Source organism: Penaeus vannamei, chromosome 29 (assembly GCF_042767895.1).
Source record: "Penaeus vannamei isolate JL-2024 chromosome 29, ASM4276789v1, whole genome shotgun sequence".
Lineage (NCBI taxonomy): Eukaryota > Metazoa > Arthropoda > Malacostraca > Decapoda > Penaeidae > Penaeus > Penaeus vannamei.
In genome coordinates, this window is record NC_091577.1 from 12986207 (window position 1) to 12997670 (window position 11464).

General features: G+C 53.4%; 2 protein-coding genes across 19 annotated transcripts in view; one reads left to right on the top strand and one right to left on the bottom strand.

Moving 5' to 3' along the window:
• LOC113806051 (ELAV-like protein 1) overlaps window positions 1–11464 on the bottom strand; it is a 326651-nt gene that overhangs the window by 50440 nt on the left and 264747 nt on the right. The window lies entirely within an intron of this gene.
• LOC138867225 (RNA-binding protein cabeza-like) overlaps window positions 10307–11464 on the top strand; it is a gene marked incomplete at both ends in the record, with an annotated part of 8745 nt that continues 7587 nt past the window's right edge. The window contains one exon of the mRNA XM_070142110.1: window positions 10307–10407. Coding sequence (XP_069998211.1) covers window positions 10307–10407 — 101 coding nt within the window. The remainder of the gene's footprint in view (window positions 10408–11464) is intronic.

Consider the following 11464-nt stretch of genomic DNA (forward strand, 5'->3'; position numbering starts at 1 on the left):
TCTGTGTGTGGTGTGTGTGTGTGTGTGTGTGTGTGTGTGTGTGTGCGCGTGCGTGCATGTGTGTGCGTGCATCAGCTCGCTTCCAAATCCCTTGCGAGGTGAGGACGCTTGATCGATGGAAACAAGGATGCAGTGATGGGTGACGAAGGGGGAGACGAGGAGAGAGAGAGACAGAAAATGAAGCGCGTAGATAAACGAGGGGGAATGCAGACAGTGTGTTGAGAATTAAAGGTGAGGGAGGGAGAGTGAAAGAGTGAAAGAGTGAGAGAGAGTGAAAGAGTGAGTGAGTGAGTGAGTGAGAGAAAGAGAGAGACAGAGAGAGAGAGAGAGAGAGAGAGAGAGAGACAGAGAGAGAGAGAGAGAGAGAGAGAGAGAGAGAGAGAGAGAGAGAGTCTAAAAAAGGAAACCCTCGCGCAAAAGACGCCGTCCATTCACCTGAACGAAGCAACAAGCAATTCGTCCAGATATTGGCCGCGCTCACCAATACACTCACAAGAGATCCAATAAGCTCACAGTTATTAGGCGATTCTATTGCCTCTCTCCATTTCCCTCTCTCTCCTCTATCCCTCCTTTTTCTTTCCCGCTCTCTTCCTCCTCCGTCCTTCCTCTTTTCCTCCACCCCAACTTCCTCTTTTTCTCTCTATTTCCTTATTCCTTCTTTTTCTTTCTTTCTTTCTTCTTCTTTCCCTCCCTCCCTCTCTCTCTCTGTTTCCATAACGCAGGAAGAGCGGATGCAAATACGAATAGGAATATGCGTGGGACGAGGAGAGGAGGGGGCGACGAGAGAAAGATAAACAACAAATCAGCTGTGTCCTTTCCACTATGCATGAGCAACGCGCGCGCACAAACACGCTCTCTCTCTCACACACACACACACACACACACACACACACACACACACACACACACACACACACACACACACACACACACACACACATATATATATATATGACAAGACAGGCAGACACAGACACCCAGCCACAGACCCCAACCAAGTCGTTCGCCGCCACACACGCAACATTACCCTCCTCGGCACCTCCAACCCCCCACCCCTATCCACCCCTAACCCATCCCACCCTCTCCACCCCCACCCTTACCCATTCTCCCCACCTCACCCCAACCCCCACTCCCACCCTAAACAACTCGGAACAACCACCTGCACTTTCCCATTTGTTACCACGACGCCTAGAGGGGAGAAGAGGGGGGATGGGGGGGAGGTTACGAGGGGATAGACAGAGAGAGGGGAAATGGTGATGGAGACCGAGAGAAAGATGGGGAAGGAAAGGGTGGGGGGGCACAAGGAGAGATAGGAAAGAAAGGAAGGTAGAGGGGGGGGGGCAATAAACGATTAATTGATGTCTGCCTGATTCGCTACCTGAAAGCCTATACATAATATGTGCACACACACACACACACACACACACACACACACACACACACACACACACACACACACACACACACACACACACACACACACACACATTCGCTCTCCCTCCCCTTAGCCCCCACACCTCCAGTCACATAAATATTGCCATCAGGGATTCAATACAGGTCACTTTAGGCTTCATTAACGGGGGAAGGGGAAGGAAGGGAGCGAAAGAGGAAGAGAGAGAGGAAGGGGATGGAGGGAGAAGAGAAGGGAGAGAAAGGGGACGGCGAAAAGGAGGGGAAAAAAGGAAGGAAAGGGGGATGATTTAGGAAGGAGAAGAAAATAAAGCCGAGAGGGAGAGGGGACGAGTAAGGGGAAGGAGAGGCGAATGAGAAAGGGAGAGGGGAGAGTCAAAAGGGTTGCTATGCCGATATTCCCCCTTTCTCGAAATTTGCGGGATTCAAAACGTAACTCCGTCCGTGCAGGTAAGCGAGGCCGGTCACGTGCGCGCGCAATGGCCAGGAGAAGGAAGAGGAGAGAAGAAAAAAAGAGGGGACGAGAGGAGACGAGAGATAGAAGAAAAAGTCAAAATGAGGAAAAAGAGAAAAAGGGAAGTAAGAAAGAGAAAAGAGAAAGGGCAAAAAAGGAAGAAAACAGAGTAAAAGAGAAAGTAAAAACTGTAAATAGACAGAAGGGAGAGAAAAGAGGAGAACAAGAAATAAAAAAGGAACAAAGATAAAACGAAAGTGGACAAAGACAGAAGGGTCGAAAGTAACAGATCAAAACGCAGAAAGAAGAAAAAAATGGCGGGGGAACGGTGTACGGGATAAATATGAAAGGGAGTTGGCAAGGAGAGAAGAAAAAGCGGAGGCGGAGAGGGAGAAGGAGAGGGGGAAGGCGGAAGAGGCAGAGAGAGAGAAGAGAAGAGGAAATGTGGAGAGAAATGGGGAAAGCACAGGGAAGAAACATAGAGGTTTAAGGAAAAGGAGGAAGGAAGAGGAAGGAGGAAGGAAGAGGAAAGAGAAAGGAAGGAAGGAGCAGGTGACGGTAGGAGGAGGAGAAGAAGAGAGAAGGAGAGGGGCCAGACGGGTAAAAGGAAGCAGCAGGAAGAGGGGGACACGAAGGGGAAGGAGGAGGACGAGAAGGGGCAGGAGGAGGGCGGAGGAAGGGGTCAAGGCGAAAGTCTCAAGCCCCTTTACGACTCCCGGGGCCATAACGTTGCAAAGGAGGGCCGGGCCAGGCCACAGGACACCCGCATTACCGCCCGCCCGCACGCACGCACGCACGCACTGGACCTCTTCCCTCCCTCCCTCCCTCACCTTACGTACGTCCACTCGTTCGTCCGTCCGTCCCTTCTCTCCCTAATTCATCCGGACCGGACACTTACCGTCCCTCCCTCCCTCCTACCCTACTATCCCATCCCTCGCTCCCCCCCCCCTACATGACGACCCCCCACACACACAAACCCCATCCTCCCGCTCCACCCTCCCCCGCACCACCTGTCTGTACAGCACACAGGACTGTCACTCCAACTGTCACACTGGTAATCTGGTCCACTTCACCGACTCCTGCTTCCCCCTCCCTCACCCTCCCTCCCCACCCCCTCCCCCCACGGCAAGCGATGCCCAAATGTCTCTTACCGCCAGACAGCCCGCGAGTCAGTTCACCAGCGGGAGCAATAGTGAGCGTGGACGCAAACGGACTGAAGCCCACAAACACGCACACAGAGCAACCAAGCAAGCAACCAACCACACAGACACACAAATACATACATACATACATACACATATACATACATACATACATACATACATACACAAACACAAAATATTTGCACCGCGCATCCATGCACGTTCATGTTTTAGTGGAAGTGAAAAAGCGAAACATTTTTTTGAGGTTAGGAAAAAAAAAACTAACGTGTTTTTGGAACGCAAGGTGTGTCGGGCCGACGGAATTTACGATAGTCATAAAGGCCCAATTTGAGGCTTAAGACCAGCAAGCAAGCAAGCAAGCAAAAGCAAGCAAATACTCGAAAGGCAAGTCAAGCAACCCAGTCGACCTCGTGTCAAGAGCAGACCGGCGCTCAAGAGGGGAAAGCTATCTAGCAAGTGCATTTTTCCCCTCTTTTCCCCCTCGTCACTGCATATCGCCCCTGTGCATACTCCAAACCGATCCCCTCCCCCTCCCCCCTCTCCTACCCGACCCCAAAACAAACCCCCAACCCCCTCGCGCCCCTCCCTCCGCCTCTCCGCCCTTCCTTCCACGGGAGCGACGCGCGCTGCAACCTTTCCTGCCAACGTTTCCCCCCCCCGTTTTCCTCACAACATTTATACACACAATCTCTCTCTCTCTCTCTCTCACATACACATACACATACACATACACATACACACACACAAGCACGCAGCCCAACCTCCATCCTCCTGACGCCTCAGCCATCCTTTTCCACCAGTCCTCCTCCGCCTTCCTACACCCCACACCCCACCCCCTACACACACACACAACCGCCCCCAGAGCGCAACCCTCGCACCTGCCTTCCGCAAGCACCGACGGCCATCCCCTTGTGACAACGCCGATGTCGTCTGTCACAGCGGATGCGATCGTGGCCCTGGGAGCAGCTCGACCTAGGCTAACCTTCCCGTTCTCTACCTTCCCGTTCTCTCTCTCCCCCTCTCCCTCGCTCCCTCCCTCCCCCGTTCCTTGGAGAGAGACCCGACATACAGTGTAAACAGGTAGACTAGCTAGAGAGAGAGATTAAAATAAACCCTCCCATTCCTCCTACAATCGTCTTCTCATTCCTCCTCCTCCCCTCTTCCTCTTCCTCCCCTAACTTTGCCTTCCCTCCCTTCACCTCTCCTCATCCCTCCCTCCCTCCTGCTGCTCTCCCCCTTCTTTCCACTTCTTCCTCCTCCTGCTTTCCCCTTCTTCCTCCCTCCACCTGCTGCTTTCCCCTGCCTCCTCCTCCTCCTGCTCTCCCCTTCTTCCTCCTCCTCCCTCCCCTCCCATTCCTCCTACTCTACTACGTCTGGGTTGGAGGTGTATCTGATGCAGGTTGCCATGGTAACTAGCACACCGTATCTGCACACGTTCCCCGCCTTCAGCGCTCCCCGCGACGAACACCGAATTAAAGGTGATGCAATAAGATAAGGAGCTCTCCCGTCCACAGGTGTGTGTGTGTGTGTGTGTGTGTGTGTGTGTGTGTGTGTGTGTGTGTGTGTGTGTGTGTGTGTGTGTGTGTGTGTGTGTGTGTGTGTGTGAATTGTTTACATAAGCGAGCATGGGCCTACAATATGCGTACGTCCCCCCTCCCTCTCTCTCTCTCTCTCTCTCTCTCTCTCTCTCTCTCTCTCTCTCTCTCTCTCTCTCTCTCTCTCTCTCTCTCTCTCTCTCTCTCTCTCTCTCTCTCTTCCCCCTAATCACTTCTACTTTGAGGTCCTTTCGGCCTTCCTTATTCTTCCACCCCCAAGAAAGCTCATTAGATCTCATTATCACAAAAAAAGGAAAAAAAGGGAGAAAGAAAAACAGCTTCGACTTAAAAATAGAATCTCGCGCCTCCCTCCGAAGGTTCACAGGGAAGAGGGGACGGAGGAAGGGAATGAGAGAGAGAAAATAAAACAATAGAATAATAAAAAGAAAGAAGGAAACGACCGAGAAAGGAAGATAATCCCACGGCTGGATAAATCCCTTGAGTGAACTACACCCGCGGACAAGGAGAAGGCGGAAGGAGATAGGGCCCATGGAGACAGACAGACAGACAGACAGACAGAGAGCGAGCAAGGGAAGGAGGGAGGGAGATGGAGAAGAGAGAGAGGGGGATATGGAGAGGAGAGGAGAGGAGATGAGAGGAGAGAGAATGACAAACGAGGTAGAGCGAAGAGAGAGGGCAAAGAGGGGGTGAGGGGTAGGGGGTGAAGGGGGTGTATGGGGGGTGAAGGGGGTAAGGGAGGGGGAAAGGGTACAGAACAGCAATGGGAAAAAGGAGGAGGAGGAGGAGGGCGAGGAAAAGGGAAGGAGAGGAGGAGGTATCGCCTATTCCTAAGCCGCCATATGGTCGTACTGGGGAGGAGGGGGAGGGGGAGGGGGAGGGGAAGACGGGGCATCCATCTGTCCTGAACTCGCATGCCTCGTTTGTTTGCCTTACCCTCGCTACCCCCTACCCCCACCTCCCCTTCAATCCCCCGCAATGTGCCCCCTTCTCGTCCTTTCCCTTCTCCCTCCTTTACTTCCTCCCTCTCTTACACAACACCAGACTAATTGTAAACACTCCCCTTGTCTAGAGAACAAACTCCCTCTTTCTCACCCCCCCTTCTCTCTCTCTTTCTCACCCCCCCTTCTCTCTCTCTCTCTCTCTCTCTCTCTCTCTCTCTCTCTCTCTCTCTCTCTCTCTCTTTATTCGTCAATAGTTCTTCCTGCATACACTGTTTCCTAAATCATGCGACCCAAAACTTTCAGACTTGGAAAATATTTCTAAAATAGGACTGACTTAACACTTCCTGTCTTGTAATTGACTCAACATCCATAAAAAATAGAGGGAGAAAGGAGGAGGGGAGGGGAGGGGAGGGGAGGGGAGGGGAGGGGAAGGGAGGGGAGGGGAGGGGAGGGGAAAGGGGGAGAACGAAGGAAAACTCGTAACTCGCGATAACATCCCAGTTGCGTTTACACTCCACAAACATATTTTACATATGTACCGGAAGTCGCTTTTTTGAAGGAAAGGATAGGAGAGGAGGGAGCGGTCTTCATCAAAATATGCAACGATTTTCTTCTACTACTACTTCCTCCTCCTCTTCCTCCTCCTCCTGGCTTGTTTACTTGCTTTATCGAATTTTCTCCTCCCGCCAATTCCGTCGATCCATCCCCGCGCATAAGTGTGAGCGAAGTGGGGTAGGAAGGAAAGGGGAGGGGAGGGGGGGGGGGGGGAGTGCAGATTCCGGGGTCCATATATAACCGAACACGAACGCACTTTCACACGCACATCGACGCCCACGCCCATATATTCAGCCATCATCCATCTCCGCCGCTATTAATTAACAGGCTCTCGACACGACACCAACAACACTCCCGCTGCCGTTTCCCTTTCTTCTCCACCATCTTCTCCCCTCTTTTCCTTGCCTCCCTTCTTCCCATCTTCTCCCCTATTTTCTTCATCTCCTTCCTTCTTCTTTCTCCCCTTTCCCGTCTCCCTCTTCTTCATCCACCCATCCCCAACTTCTCTCCACCCCCCTTCCCTTCCTTCTATCCCCATCCCCCCCTACCACCCCCTCCTCCTTCCCAATTCACTCCTACATTCCCACTTCCATTTAACCCCCTCCCCTGAACCAAGTCCCGCCATCGCTCCTTGTCAACACCGTTCCGCCCCCCCCCACCCCCTCCGAAGACAGCCCAGCGGCCGCCCCAGCAGCCGAGCAGGCACGCGAGGGGACCAACGGGCGCAGCAGGAGGCGTTCGCAGCCCTCGTTGAATATTCACGCGGCAAAACCCATCGCGACGAGACACCGATCGCTCCTCGTCACTTGCTCGCTTTCTTTCCCCTCTTTAGGTCTGCGTCCGGCGTCGACGTTTCTCCCCTCTCTTCTGGCCTCCGTACAGTCCCCTCTCCCTCTTCCTTTCCCTCTCCTCCGCCCTTTTCTTTTCTCCCCCCCTCCCTCTTCCCCCGCTAACTCTTCGCTAAAGGAGGGGGAAGGGAAGGAAAGAAAGGAAGGGAGGACGAAGGAGGGAAACAAGAGAGACACGGAGGGAAAGAGAGGGACGGAGGAGCATGGAATCCGTTCCCTTGCATCTGCACCATCGCACGTGTCCGCTCTCTGCTGCAACAGCCTCTCCGGCGCCGTCGCTCACGCCCCTGCGCCCTAATCGCTCGATCGCCATCGCGTGTTGTGAGGGAACACACTGGGGCGCCCCTCTCCACAGAGAGAAAAAGAAGAAAACGAAAAAAAAGAAAAAAAGGGGAAGAAGTGGCAAAAGAAGGATGATGAAAAAGAAAAAAAATAGTAAAAGAGTAAGAGGAAGAATGGGAAAGACTGAACGTAGCCCACACACAACCGTGGCCACTACAAGCATCACGCCTTCACTATCTCTCGGGTAAACACAAACGCACGTACGAACAAAGTCAAATATGCAAGGAAGGCCAGCTCAGCGCCTCTCCTTCCCTCCCTCCCTCCCTCCCTCCCTCCCTCCCTCTCTCTCTTCCATCTACGTTCTAACATCATCATCTCTCTCCCTTCACTCCCTCTCTTTCCCCACATTCCTTACCCGTTGCATAAATCTATTTCACTCTCTCTTGCATCCCACTTTTCCAACTGCACCTACCCACTACCCCATCCCACCTCCCCCTTCCCTTCCCCTCCCCCCATTCCCACCGCCACCTTCCTCCCTATTCCTTATTCCACCCCACGGCACCCTGTCCTCCACACATCCCCCCGCCTCTCGAAACGGGCGGCATAATCCCGAATCGCCGCCCGCCCGCCCGCCCGCCCGCACCACGCCGCCAGCCTCCTAAAGCAAATCGGGATCAACCCCCACAGCGCCCATTCAGGACCATGCCTCTCCCTCCCCCAAGGTCTCGACCTCTCCCTCCAATTCTCATTTCCTCTCCTCTATTTTTTTTTTTTTTTATCTACTTCTCATTAATTCCTCTCTTCTTTTCTCTTCACTTCCTATCAACGCTACATTTTTTCTTTCTCAGACTCTCATTAATATTCTCTCTCTCTCTCCCCCCCCCCCCATTCTACCCCGACTTTCTATTCTTTCTATCCCTATTCATTCCCTTTCATGAAATCCTACGCTCTCCCTCTCCCCCTCTCCTTTCCTACCCTACCTCTCACCTAACCACCCTAGCCTCCCCCCCCCCGTCCTTAAACCCCCCCTCTTCCTCTCCCTTCCTCACCACCCCCCTCTTCCCCTCCCCCTATATCCCTATTAACGAGACCTATCACGCCCATCTCGCCCGTGAGCAATTACAAAGGGCGCCGATACATACGGGCAGGCGGCGGGCGCGCGGGAGGGAGGGTGCGAGGGAGGCCTGGTCCCCTAATCGCTACATACACAGATACGCACGCACGCACACTGTTTAAGGAAAGAAGGGGAAGGGGGGGGAGGGGTGTCAGGGAAAAAGACGAAAAGGACAAAAATGCGGGAGTGTAGGAGGCTGTGACAATGGGAAGAAAGAGAAACAGAGAAAGACAGAGATAAAGAGAGAAAGAGAGAGAGAGAGAGAGAGAGAGAGAGAGAGAGAGAGAGAGAGAGAGAGAGAGAGAGAGAGAGAGAGAGAGAGAGAGAGAGAGAGAGAGAGAGAATCGATAAAAGACCTCCCTTTTCCCCCTTCTTCCCACCTTTCACAAGGGCAAATTAATAGCATTTCACGCATGCGATGCAGCTGTCCAAAAGCGACCAAACAGAAGCCCTCCACATCCATACATACCTCTCTCTCTGTGCATCAAGAAGTACAACCTCAATTCAACATCTGTTTCCTTGCTACGCACACCCTTCCTCCCCGAAAACTCGCGAGATAAACATTATTGGAACCTGAATTCCCTTTTCCCTTGTGTCCGCTCGGCTATCGGTAGTAGTAATCAGTTATCATAATCTATGGCAACGTGTCATTTTCTCTTCGTATATCGATCTCGCACGGACTCAAACACATCCCTGTGTAATTTCTTCTTCGTTCGTTCTACGTTAATCTGTACGAACGCGTTAACGAACAAGGCGAACAAAGGGGGAAACAAAGAGGTTTAACAATAATGATCGTAATAAAACCTGAACGGCAACGCGGGGAACGAAAGCCCCCCCCCACCCTACCACCACCCCCAGTCAAGAAAAATAAAGACATCAAAATTCGTAAATAAAATATGTCGCAATGTTCAAGCGGAAATAGCGAGTGAGCAAAGAGAGACGAGGGGAGAGAGAGAGGGGGAGAGAGTGCAGAGAGGGGGAGAAAGAGAGAGCAAAAAAAAAAGAGAAAAAAGGAGGGGGAAGCAATCTATGGAGAGGGGACGTGGGAGTGAATGGAGTGAAGGGGAGTGGAGGCTGACGAGGAGGAAGAAGAGGGAGAAAGGGGAGGCGACAAGGGGAGCGAGTGCTGAAGAGGGAAAGGTGAAGTGGCACGGAAGGGTGAAGAGAGACAGAAAGGGGGAGGTGAGGAGAGGGGCAGGGTGAAGAGATAGGAAAGGGGGAGGAGGAGAGAGGGAAGGGGGGGGGAGGAGAGAGGAGGATAAGGGGGCTAACTGACAGAAAGGCAGACAGACAGCGGAGGCGAAAGTGAAAATCTGTGAAAGGGCGAGAGTGAAATCTAGAAGTGTGTGAGAGAAAAGTGAGAGAGCGAGAGAACAAGAGAAGAGAAGATGAAGATGACAAGGGAAAGAGCCAGAGAGATGGGGGTTGGGGGCGGAGGCGGCACCAACCCACCGAACCCCACACGAACCGCATCCCTCCACCCACCCAGTATGGCATCCACAACCCCTCCACCCGCCCGGCCTGCTACCCACAGACCCACCAACCCACCCATCGTCTCAGGCCTGCCTCCCGCAAAGCCACAAACCTCCCAAACCCACTGCACCCACCTCCCTCTGCCACCTCCCCACCCACTGCCCCCACTGCCGCCCACCGCCACTGCCCCCACAGACGGACGGACCAGCGGCTTCCCTTCGATTTTCCCCGTCGCGCTTAAATGACCTCAGGGGCGAGTCAATCAATAATAGACTCATTCCGCGACCCGTCCAATGGGAGGGGGGGAGGGAAGAGGGAGGAAGAGGGGGGAAGGGAGGAGGAGAGGAGAAGAGGGGAGAGGGAAATAGGGAGAAGGAGAGGGAGGAGGGAGGAGGGAGGAAATTGGGATAGAGGAGAGAAGCTGGAGAGGAAGGGAAGAAGAGGGGGTAGGAGAGGGGGGGGGGGACAAGGTTTGGGTAAGGGGTTGGGGAGGAGGGAGGTGGAAGAGGTGGAGGAGGAGGAGGAGGAGGAGGAGGAGGAGGAGGAGGAGGAGGAGGAGGAGGAGGAGGAGGAGGAGGAGGAGGAGGAGGAACGGGAGAGTTCATTAACGAGTACGAAGAATAAAAGGAGAGCAGGAGAGGAAGAAAATTAGTATGGATGTGAGAAGAATGATTAAAGAGGATGAATTACGAATGGATATCGCAAAATACAAAAATAAATAAAACAAAGAAGGGGAAAGGGTGGGGGAGGGAGGGGAGGAGGAGGGGGTGCGGGAGAAGGCAGACGGGGAGGGGGGAGGAAGCGTCTGCCTAATCTGGCGTTGTTGTTGTAAAGTTATCGATCTGCGGTCCCGGTTATCGGCGCGAGATTCGAGCCCCTGACAATGCTGGCTACGCGGACGCGCGCGCACACGCACACAAGAGAGACAAAGAATCTCTCTCTCTCTCTCTCTCTCTCTCTCTCTCTCTCTCTCTCTCTCTCTCTCTCTCTCTCTCACACACACACACACACACACACACACACACACACACACACACACACACACACACACACACACACACACACACACACGCACACACACACACACGTACGTACGTACGTACGTTGCCGTCCCCTACCAGCCACGATCACTACGAGCTTCCCCTGCCCGTAGTATCCCATTCATTCATTGACAGCCTCTCACATGGCAGCCCAACCCCAACCCCCCTTCTAATTCTCCCTCTCTTCCCCTTCTCTCCCGTCTTCATCCCCGCTCTTCTCTCTACCCTCTTTATCCTCCTCCTCCTCTCTATTCTCTCCCTCTTCCCCGTCTCCCTCCCTCTCCCGCCCCACCCACCCCACCCCCGCTCCTTCCAGCCGTAATTAAAACATCAATTAGCCGCCCGCAAACCGCCACAATGAACAGCGATCCCCGTCGCCGCCTCACGCCTCGCTGTCAATTCCAACGGCCAAAAATAACACTTCTCGCCTTCCCCTCTCCCCCTCGCCCCCCTCCCTCTCCATCATTACCCTTCCTTCCTTCTACCCCCACCCCCCCAACCCCTCGTCCCTCCATCCCTCCCTCCCACCCACCCGCCCACCCACACGGTTCTCCGAATGCAACTTTTTTTCAAGTGCTAAAAGACACATAACACGTGACTTTGACGAGGAAGGGAAGACTGAACAAAT